The sequence below is a fragment of the Protomyctophum parallelum genome (assembly GCF_964188405.1).
Source record: "Protomyctophum parallelum genome assembly, chromosome: 18".
Lineage (NCBI taxonomy): Eukaryota > Metazoa > Chordata > Actinopteri > Myctophiformes > Myctophidae > Protomyctophum > Protomyctophum parallelum.
Window position 1 is genome coordinate 26432453 of NC_139716.1, and position 11918 is coordinate 26444370.

The 11918-nt window shown below is 45.8% G+C and overlaps 2 protein-coding genes across 2 annotated transcripts; both read left to right on the top strand.

Moving 5' to 3' along the window:
* The first annotated feature begins 3855 nt into the window (after window positions 1-3855).
* On the top strand, window positions 3856-9264 carry LOC310875532 (kelch-like protein 33). Its single transcript, XM_083788804.1, has 4 exons — window positions 3856-4756; window positions 6007-6964; window positions 7752-7922; window positions 8367-9264. Exons 1-4 carry the CDS (start codon window positions 3901-3903, stop codon window positions 8884-8886), a joined length of 2505 nt encoding a protein of 834 aa, XP_083644930.1. The 5' UTR covers window positions 3856-3900; the 3' UTR covers window positions 8887-9264.
* A 799-nt stretch (window positions 9265-10063) lies between these two features.
* Window positions 10064-11212, top strand: LOC310875425 (immediate early response 3-interacting protein 1-like). The gene has a single exon (XM_083788651.1). The coding sequence runs from the start codon at window positions 10418-10420 to the stop codon at window positions 10661-10663; it is 246 nt and encodes an 81-aa protein (XP_083644777.1). The 5' UTR covers window positions 10064-10417; the 3' UTR covers window positions 10664-11212.
* Window positions 11213-11918: the final 706 nt, after the last annotated feature.

Sequence of the window (11918 nt, forward strand, 5' to 3'; positions counted from 1 at the left end):
TTGACAGCTCCCGTTGCTAGGCAACGCCTTGTGCAGCGCTCCCGGACATGTTTTACGCATGCGCGCAGCCGTTCACTTCTTGTTTACGGGCTGGCAAATGTTGCTCATATCTCGAAATCTACGGCGCTCTCCATGGTTTTGATCAGAACGCTGATGTTCTGTCCTAATTTCTGACTTTTTTTCTGAATTTCTGACAAGCATCTCGTTTGGAATATTAACGCTTCTAGAGAGAGACCAGACTTATTAGTGCGAGGTACTACTAATAGACTGACACCACGGCGCGTATTCAGAGCTTCAAGCTGTGACTCCGCCCACCCCCGGGGGAAGTTGTGATTTGCTCTTGCGGCATTTCCAAAACAATATTGCGCAGAGTAGCGATTATCAAACGTATTTGCAATGCCATACGTTGAAAGATCTGTTGCCCGTGGACAAGGCACGCTACCTCCGCAAGTTAGATATTATCGGCATAGATGTTTGTCCGTATGTGATTAAGGATTGGACCAAGTTGCATTGGCAGCCATATAAAATTCTTACCCCGGGCTAAAACCGGATGTGACATTTGTGAGCGTTCCTGTCTAGCGTGGTGTCAGGGTGTCAGTCTATGGAATATTACACCTCCCGGTTTTGGGGGGAAATGGAAGGCGGGGCTTTTCAAAGTAATCTGCTTCTCATCTGCTTGGCACTATAGCACCTTTATTCTGAAGAACTCTTGGAAGCATCATACAATAAGTGGTCACAAGCTCTTGTTAATACTTTTCATTGGTTCAATGTTAAAAAAAAACAAAAAACACACTTAACCACGTTCACAGTTTTTCAGAGTTTCAATACTTTTGTTCAAACGTTTGTAGGATACTGTACAATTAATTAAAAAAATCAGACCTGTCTGAAGTGAGTGGTACTGTACTGTACTGTACTGTACTGTACTGTACTGTACTGTACTGTACTGTACTGTACTGTACTGTACTGTACTGTACTGTACGGCCTGTCTGTGTCTGTGTTAGGCTGTGCAACAGTGACACCTGGAGGTGAACAAAACAAAGTTTCTGCCCGACAGCAACAATATGCTTATGCAGTGCCTAAGAGGGTTCATTGTAGGAGACCAGAGCGTTGGTGTGCAGGCTGGGCATTTCTCAAACCACCCCATACCCTCTCCCTACCCACCCCCCTTCCACTGCTCAAACCACCCCATACCCTCTCCCTACCCACCCCCCTTCCACTGCAACCACCCCATACCCTCTCCCTACCCACCCCCCTTCCACTGCTCAAACCACCCCATACCCTCTCCCTACCCACCCCCCTTCCACTGCAACCACCCCATACCCTCTCCCTACCCACCCCCCTTCCACTGCAACCACCCCATACCCTCTCCCTACCCACCCCCCTTCCACTGCAACCACCCCATACCCTCTCCCTACCCACCCCCCTTCCACTGCAACCACCCCATACCCTCTCCCTACCCACCCCCCTTCCACTGCAACCACCCCATACCCTCTCCCTACCCACCCCCCTTCCACTGCAACCACCCCATACCCTCTCCCTACCCACCCCCCTTCCACTGCACGGACACGTGCAGGCTCCGCCCACTGACCACTTTCAACCTTGTGTAAAGAAAACCTAGTCAACAAACGACATTGTAAATGTCTTTATTTAGATGGCATCTTTAGATGGATGCCAGGTTTAATCTTTACCTGGTATCCTAAATGTGTTTATTTTCTCTGTACTACTCACATGATGAAAAAAAGAGTAACAAAAAAAGATAGCACTTCAAAGAAAGGAGGGTAAAGGTTAAACCTAGCTGTCTAAATGTAACATTCTTTGCATGTGGTCACATTTTGTTAATTACCAGGCACGTGCACACATAGAGGGGCTTCAGCCCCTGCCCTCTCCTGAACTTAAATGAAGCATATTTGCGAAAAAGAGGAACTCACCAGCAGATCGAGGCATATCTATGTAATTACTATCAACTGATTGGCACTCACGTGCCTCTGACAATCGCTAATTATCTCATTGCAAAGCTGTGTTTCTTGTTGCTATATAATGAGTGTGTTTGGTGATGTGCTTCATTCTTGCCCTGATGACCAGTTAATGGTCCAAACATGTTGTCAGTCGCCTTTTTAATTTAATAAAGGCCTCCCTCCTCTTTTTAACTTTATGAGTGCGCGGATCGTCTCTTTTTTTATCTGAAAAAAATATTTGCGTTGAAAGAATGTATCCTCTGTGTAGAAATCGTATGCCGCATCTTCAGTAGCTAAAGAATGTGGGGTTGTGACCCGAAAAAGGCTGATCTACAAGCTCGAGCTTGGAGATCCGTTATATTTTTAAGGAAATGACTGCACGTCCCTGTTAATATAACATGATATGAACAAGTAATCAAAAACAAATACAAGGTACTATACATAATTATGTTGTCACAGAAGAACACTAAATGCTGTATTTGCAGTAGGAAGTATCAGAACAAAGAAGTAAGACGCTCTCTCACAGGGTCTGGAATCTGTAACTCCTCCTGTACTCATTGGCCCATGCGTGTCAAACCCCTCCCTCCATAAACTGCTGGCAGGTCCGTCTGGATTAATTGATGACCCCCAAAGAGATCAGATCCCGTTCCCCTCACCGAACACATTCAGTATTAGCCTCAACAAAAAATATCTCCAACCCCCGCTTGAAAAAAACAAAAAAAGACATCCGCGTGATCTGACCATTATAGCGCTGATGGATTTTTAGAGAAGGAAGAAGAGCGACACCAGCAAGTTACAAAACAAACAGAAACTTATGAATTTATTTGAGTAAATGGTGCACAAGATGTGAGTTTGTTTTGGTTTGATTTAATCAATAACTTCATTAACTTTTCGGTTTGCATTTTATTTATGCACAACATGCTGTCAGTGCTCGTTACACAAGAATCTTTAATAATAATAATAATAATAATAATACATTTTATTTATAAGGCGCCTTTCAGGGCACTCAAGGTCGCCGTACAGGTTAAAAACAGAAGAAGACACAGGTCACACAGAGTCATAGGCCTGCCTAAACAGGTGGGTTTTGACATGGTTGGATTGCCTGACCTCTGACCTCCTGGGGCAAAGGTCTGGGAATTTCATCCAGTTATGTGATATGTAATGTAGGCCTATAGAAATCATGTTGCTGCGCCTGCTTGGACATTCAGCTTTATTATTTCCATTACAGTCAAATTACTATAAAGAATCTAGGCTAAACTAAATCTACACCCAACGGCTCCCGGGCCATGTGGACCATACATAGGTCTACGATTATCTCCAATTTATGTATAGGGTATGACTGAGGCAGCTCAAGTACACCGCCTGGACATGACGGTAGTATGTCGGAGGGATTAAACCCCAATAAAACCTTTGATGCTGAGTGCCAAGCAACGATTTTTATGCAGTTGTATATTCTATTAGGGTCATGGCAACAGATGCTGCATCTTGAAAGATGCTGATCAATACGGAACCATAATGTTATGAAAGGTTTCGACAGGTCTTGTTTCTGCCAGAGACAATGTTTGTCCCAACGCTTTATTTATACTATACTTTAACCACTTAAACCCTATACTTGGTTGACCTATAGTGACTTTTCAGTTTTTGTTCTACATTCAATATGTTATTGTTCGTTGTGCACTTGTAGATCTGCTATTTTCTGCTAAACATTCCCCCCACTTTACGGATGCTGGGGTTTAAGTGGTTAATGAAGGGTGCTTCATACTGTGACTGTTGGAGAAATGCCCCCATGACTGTTTTGAAACTGAAACTCCTGTGACCCGGTAGCTATAAATAACTAGTTGTTTTCATACACAGCCCTGCACAGCAGAGGAGAAAGTCTGCTGTACAGAAGAGAAGAAAGTCTGCACAAGAAACAGACTGATAGACAGTACAGTAAGAGTCTGGAATGAATGAGCAAAGAGACAAAAAGCCTTTGGAATCAGGCAGCGGATCAACAAAACAAGACAATGATGAGCAAGACAATGAGTTTAGAAAAGCAAGTTTAACCACTGACATGGAATTCACAAAGCAGCTCCCGGAGGAATTTGAAGAGACCTGGAGGAGAGAGAAAGAGAAGAGGAAAAGAGTGATTGAAGAGGGCGGCGAGGCCTTGGAACGGTCCGAATGCGAGCTGCGGTGGATCAAGGCTTACAATGACACCAGAATGGGACTGACGAAGAAGGAGAGATGGAAAACATCTGACGCTAACGATGACAAAAAGGTTCACGCGTGTAGCAGCCGAACCCATCCCAAAGAGGTGTTTGAGGCTTTGAGAGAGTTCAGGGACGCCTCCCTCCTCACTGACCTGACCCTGAGAACCGGGGACGGGAAGAGCTTCCACGTGCATTCCCCCGTCCTGGCTGCGGTCAGCTCCCTCATCAGGGAAAGAGTAGTGGAGGAGAGGGCATCAAGAGACGTTGATGTGGTGCAGCAGGACACTGAGTCTCAGCGGTGGTCTGTGGTTCTGGGTCCCGAGGTGGACTCTGTGGGACTGACGGGCGTTCTGGAGTTTGCCTACACCGGGGCCATAGCGGCTTTAAACGCAAACACTCTGATCGCTGCAGACACCCTTGGAGTTCCCAGAGTGATGGACCTGCAGTGCACCAGCACCAAGGAGCTGAAGGCGAAGGAGAGCGGAAGACAGAGGAAGATCTCTGCTGAGGAGCAGATGAAGATCACTCTGCTGTCTATCAGAGATATGTGGATGAAGAAGGTGGCATGTGATGTCATTTTGGAGGCAGATGAGCTGGCGTCCTTTCTTGGTAAGGAACACAGACAGGCACATAATGTAACAATTTTGTTCTTTGAATTTCTTACACCTTTTTAGGACAATGCAGATACAGTAGTTTTAATGTACCTAGTATCCATGTAATAAGATTATAATGTAACAATGTGGTTTTAACAATAACAACCATATCGATAACAAATAATCAATAATGCTTGGATTTTACTCTTGTTTATTGTCAGTTCACTGACAGTGTGTTCCTCGGAGCACGGATCACAGTTTGTACGATAGAGCACGGATCACAGTTTGTTGTGGTGCACCCTATGGAGGCTCTGTAGAGGCCCCGGAAAACATATTCCACTTTGACTCACAAGACCATTTTGTACTACCTCATTTGGTGCGTGCGTGGGAATTAATTGTTTCTTTAACAAAATTACATTATGTAGCATTTGTGGCATGTCCTGAATCAATCAGCATCTGTCAATCACAGGGCCCTGAGCACACAGGCGCTAATTGGCTAGATGAAAGTATCAATTTTCTCAATAGCTCTCACTAACCTTTGACCTTTAACCTTCAGTATTACAAGCAGTTTTGCCCGTGTTGCCGGGGTTATTGCGCTGACAACACATCTTGAAGCGACATGTCAGCATGTTCAGGTTTCAGTACCCAGCTGCATTGGCTGGATTATTGCATGGTTGAAATATTCTCTCTCCCTCGCTCCCCCTACCTCTATCCCTGCCTCCCTCTCTCCCTCCCTCTCTCTCTCTGTCTTGCGTGCCCTGATCAAGCTCTGGTCTGACCTTAGTTCTGGCCCATACTGCAGTGCTAGAAAGAAATATCCTTCTAACGCTATGGACCAGAGCTAGTCACTCACTCACAACAGACACCGTTGCCTAACAATGCAGTCATCAGTCATGTCGAGTCCATACTGTATAAACTATAAAGGCAGATTGTCTAGAGACAGACCCACAGATAAAACTTTATAAGGGGCGTGGTTCAGGGAAAGAGTGGCCAGTAGAGCGGCCGGATTGCAACCGTGAGGTTCCCAGTTCGATGCAGGCTCCCCCAGAGTTAGTGTCGAAGTGTCCTTGAGCAAGACGCTGAACCCAAAATTGCTCCCGATGTGCAGGTGTTAGTAGCTTGCCATCAGTGTACGAATGTGTGTGTGAATGCATGGGTGAATGTAATGCACAAGCTATGTCAAGCTCTTTGGATAGAAGTGCTATATCAAGGCACCATTTATAGAATAGATCAGTTTGTTGACGTTTGACTCTTGTCTATTGCCAGTTCATAGAGTTATCCTGGCTGCTAGCAGTGACTTCTTCAGAGGAATGTTCACAAGTGGGATGAGGGAGTCCAATCAGCCCCGTGTGAACCTACCCTTCCTGGCAGCTTCAGAGTTGGAGGCTCTGATTAACTGCACCTACAGCGGCACCCTCCCACTCAGCTGGGGCTGCGTCTTCGAGATCACCTGCACCGCGCTGCGGCTACAGTTCCAGTCGGCCCTCTCGCTGTGCCTCGACTTTCTGTGGAGAGAAATGGACGCAGCGTCCTGCCTGGACGTGGCGTCCTTCGCCGAGGCCTACGGGATGACCGAGCTCCTGGAGGAGGCGGACGACTTTGTCCTGCTGAACTTCCGCGAGGTGTCGGCCGTGTCGAAGTTCCAGGACCTGCCGCACGAGAAGCTTCTGCACTTCGTCCGCCACGACGGCCTGTGCGTGTCTTCGGAGCTGCACGTGTTCCGGGCCATCGTGTCCTGGGTCGAGGCCGACCCGGAGCAGAGGCTCAGCCTAGCCGGTGAGCTGATGAGCGGCGTCCGTTTCCCCCTCATGACATTCCGTGAGTTTAAGGAGGTCCGGGCCGTCCAACTGCGCATGGAGTGCAACGGGAATAACGAAGAGTTGGAACTCTACGGCTTGGCAACGAGAGAGTTCTACTTTGGCGACGCCGAGGGCCCGGACCGGGGCCGCGTTCGAAGGCCTAAAGACTCCTTGGTTGTGATCGGGGGAGACCAACTGAATACATATGATATGGGCCCTGCACGCCTACCGAACGGGGAGCTGTGGCATGTCAACTCTGTGCGCAGCGGCACAGGGTTCATAAAGCAGGTTGAATGGAGGAAGCTGGGAGTGATGCCAGACAAGCCGAGGTTTAGGCACGGGGTGGGAGTGATGAATGGACAGCTGTATGTGGTCGGCGGCTGTCACTTCTACACAAAGAATGACATCATGAAATCTGCCTACAGGTGAAAAACATTGAACATACAAGTCATACAAATTCTTTTTTACCTGCTTTTGTTCCTAATTCTTTAGTCGCTGCAAGGATGGAAATGTTGGTCTGTTGTTTGGTCAATTGGTCATCGGACGTGTCCGTTATAAAATAATATATCTAAAACATTATTGGCTGTTTTGTCAGGAATTTGATTTGCACCTTCATACTCCACTGATGATGAAGCCAGTTAATGTTGGTGACCCTGTGACCCCATGGCCTTTTCTGTAGCCCCACCCACCTTTAGGCCAAATATCAACTTTACCCACAAGATGATGATAATAAATGAAGTTGTCAGTTGTATTTATGTTCTGCGGAGGATGAGCCCTAGTACATTTGGTGACCCAGTGTGGCCTTTCCTCAAAGTGCCACCCACAGGCAGGCCAAAATGAAAACTTTGCATCCAAGATATTACCCATTAGCAACCTAGTCTTATGATCCTATTTCAAACCCAGCTGGTTCACTCATCCACTGCACACCTCACACCAATATGTCAACACCAAGATATAGGGCTAGGCCCCTTCATTTTATTTTTCTACACATAATCATTATACACAGATATGCCACCCCTGAATGTGTATGGAGCTGGAAGGTTAACTTGGCTCATATTCTCTTTAATTTCCTCCCTCACGCAACGCATGCACGCACACACGCACGCGCGCACACACACACACACACACACACACACACACACACACACACACACACACACACACACACACACACACACACACACACACACACACACACACACACACACACAGATACGATCCAATGCAGGACAGCTGGAAGAGGCTGGCTGACATGCAGGACTACAGAAGTAACTTTCCTGTGGTAGTGCAAGGCGAGCGTCTTTATGCTGTTGGAGGAGACACGGAGATCAACACCAACATAGACAGTGTGGAGGTCTACAACCCTGACTCTGACAGCTGGAGGTGAGACCAGTTATACAACTGTCTAAACTAAACATCACACTGATCTCATATACTATACTGTATCTAGTTGTGATAGGAATTAGACAGAGTTTAAATATTTAGATTTCACAGTGGGTTACATGAGGAAATGTAGACTCTGTTGTCTCTCTTACCAAACATGTGACATGCTGAATGTACATGGAGCAAATGTATATATATGGTTCTGCATTGTACTGTTCATCAAGTGTGGGATCACCATGTCTCTGCACAATGTTTATGACCCAACACTGCATCTTTCTTTAAAACTGTTACATGCTGACCCTGGGAGCTGAGCTCCAAGATTTCCTATGCATTTCTGCAAATGGCAATAGTCTAGTCTATTCTACCCCACGAGATGAATTACTGCACAGCTAATGGTACAGGGATAAAAGAAAACACACATTGGTTCTGATGTTTGGATTTCAGCTATGTAAAAGCGCTGGACCAGGCCCTGAGTGGACATGCCATGACGGTCCTGGACGGCGAGATCTTTATCTCAGGGGGGTTCAACTGTAAGTATGTGTGTCTGGTCTCCATGTTCCTCTACCACCCGGAGAGAGGAACCACCTACCTGGCGGACATGGCCCAGAACCGCGCCCAGCACTGCATGGAGGCACTGCGGGGACGCCTGTATGTGGCGGGCGGTGCGTGCAATCTGAGGGAGTTTTACACCGACCAGCTGGCCTGCGAGGTGTACGACCCAGCGCGCGACACCTGGACCTCTCTCACGCCAATGCCCGTGCCCCATGTCGGCGCGGCATCGGCCGTCCTGGAAGGGAAGATCTACGTACTGGGAGGTTACTCCCAGGAAGGCTATGCCGAGTCCGGACTGGTGCATCGGTATGATGCCGGTGCGCAAAGGTGGGAGACCTTGGGCAAGATGCCTGGAGCCATTACTGACATCCGGGCCTGTCTGCTTACTCTGCCGAAGCACCTCAGACAATGACATTATCGACACAAGTTGGAAATGCATGCACCCAGTTATTACCTGTGTCCCTTTTATTCGCCATATATGGAGTTCTTAGTCAGGCATGCCCAAATATGGAGTCTATGCAGATGTCACAACCTCATTGTGATGTCAGAACCACCAGTGTGATGTCAGAACAGGCCAGCTCCATATATGGAGATATAGAGGTGATCAGGTCCCGAGCCCGGGCAGAGGCTTTTTTGCTGGTTCTGGACAACCGGCTATCCGACAGACTCGACACCAGGCACTGCATTGCCTCTGGGTGTCGAATTTGAAGCCGTTGGGGCGACCAGTTCTCGAATTGATGTAAGACTAGATATTGTAAAATCCTGAAATAGCATCTTTACCTGGTCATAATTGAGATGCATTGTGAGCTTGTAGATCAGCTATTTCAGCTATTTTTATCAAATTGAAAAATTAAAGGATATTATTGTGACAATATACTGTATTGAGGTATTTTGTGAAACATTGTGATTTTGTCTGGGCGCCCAAGACTGCATTCAAATTCTGGTTACTTTTAATAGTGTGGTGGTTCAATGAAAAGTGTCATGGATTTTAAATAATACAATTACTATCAACAATGCAGATTTGCATAACAATATAGACATTTAACCAATTTAGACCTGAGAACGATTCTATAAAATGTCTTCTAAATCATGACAGTTTTCAGAAAAACCTATGTTTCTATAAGTTATGCTCAAACTATTTCATGTCAAAATATGCTGTTCCAGGGACCCCCCCCCCCTTCCCAGAAGCAAAGATTTGATTTTGCTCTGAAAGAATATATATTCAAAGATTTGCACCACATTTTCACGATTCTTCAAAAATAGCAGATCTACAAGCTCGTATAGCAGCACTCGGTGCCACGCTATGAGCTTGTAGATGTCCTATTTTTCAACAGCTAAAATATCATAATGCTTAAAACACCAAAAGGGGTTCCTGTCCTGAAAGGTCCAAGGACTTCGTCAGAGGTTTTCAGGACATATTAATGATCAATGGATGTGAGTGTTGCATAATGACTAGGCTATTGATTCATCCAAACATCAGGGTTTCCGCTGGGCGCCCGCTGGCCTAGCGGTCCAGGCGCATCATGCCACATAATAGGCTCTGGAATTCCGCCGATTCGTAGAGGATTATGGCGATTTGTAGAGGATTACTGCGATTACGCCCTCCTAGTCCCAGGGCGGACACTCTAACCACAAGGCCACTGAGCTGGTTGGATGTTATCAGTAATCTATGATGTCAGTACCATGATGCGAGTCATATACTTTGCCTATATTTGGGAAAGTTTTAATCCGACCTCCATTGACCTGAAATAATGTTCAGAGTATATGTGTTGGTGTCAGGTTGCTATGACATCATGGACCTCTACAGCGGGCAAGAGACTGAACCGGAACTGCATATTTGGGCATGGCTGTTTCATAGTGACATCATAGTCACGACCTGGTCATTTTAAACGGGACGCAGTGAGGTTTTGTTCGGATTATCCAATTTCTTGTTGAGGAACGTCATGGCTTTTACATTATATGCTCTTATCCAGGCATTCATTTTGTGTGTAAACGCTGTTGCTGTTTTGCATGAAGAGAGGTTTCTAAGTAAAGTCAGCTGGGGTGTGGACCAAAGTGTTGGAGGATTTGGTGATGAACCAGGCAACGGAGTTCAACTCATGAACCTTATCCGCTCAGTCCGAGTCATGAGAGCACCCTTGATGGCCGTGAACATCGTCTGTATCACTCTGCTGTTGCTGTTTGGATGAGTGAAGACGACAGGACTGGAAGATATCGGATAAGACCAGCTGCTAACAGCAAAGAACCAGAAAGATGCAATTCTGGAAGTGTGGTTGCCTCAATCGCTAATATAGGCCCCTCCCACAAATCTTGCTAGTCATTTACAATGTCACGTCACCCATGTATGTGATCTTGTCTAAGTAATTTGGTAGGGATTTATCCTAACAAATGGTTATATTCTTTGCATTTGCGCCCCCTATGGATGAAAATGTAATTTCTTTTGGCTCTGTGTTGATTTAACCACCCGAATCATGTGTGATTCAAATTTGGGATGAATTGGACATTAGGTTCGTGATTTGTGGCATTTTTTGTCAAATAGGCCCCTCCCACTAACTTCGGACGATGATTACGGCTGAATGATATGGACTTATGGACGATATGGACGAGATTCTGACTGCTGGTTTAATCGGATCGGTCCATCTGTACCACTTTTTGTGAGATTTGGACAAAATCTGTAGGTGGAGGATTAAAAAGTGTGTTTTGAAGAAAATTCTAAATTGCGGAAAATCTATCCTGATCCAAATGGGCGTGGCCTATATGGGGAGATGTGTCATGAGCAAGGCCCCAGTGAGGCTCTTCAACGTTGAAGCACTGGGCCCTAGCCAGTGGTAAGAGGAGGGACTACAGGCGGACGACCCGTGGATTCATGACCGGGAAACCCTGTGCAGCTGGGCTTTAACATTGAGCGCTCGGTTGCACTTCCGCATTTGACCACCAAAATTTGGTGGTCTGTATGTATGAATAAATTAATTAATATAAATTATTAAACTATACAACATTTCTCTTAGCAAAATACAAGCACACCATTCCTGATGAAGCAGGTCGATTTGACATATGGCTCAATGCATGCCGTCAACTGTGGGACAAGTATAGCGTGCCAAACTTTGGGTTATTACTAAAAACCATCATCATCATATCATACTATAATTCACTCAATGTCTGAATGTCTGTCTGTCTGAAACACTGTCATATAGCTCCTCATTGGCTGCACCAATCACTCCGACTTTTCACACAGGCATTGACCATAATATTACGGAGGTCTTAACGAAGCCCTTTTTTCAATTTAACAAATTATTAATTTAATTAATTAATTATTATTATTAATTAATTAAAATACCCGAAAGTACTTTATTGTGAAGGTCGTTACCTGTGCTTTTATTTTGAAAGCTCTTTGTATTTAATGCGAGTCACTTCCTGTTAGCACCATTTTGATGCAGCAGTTCA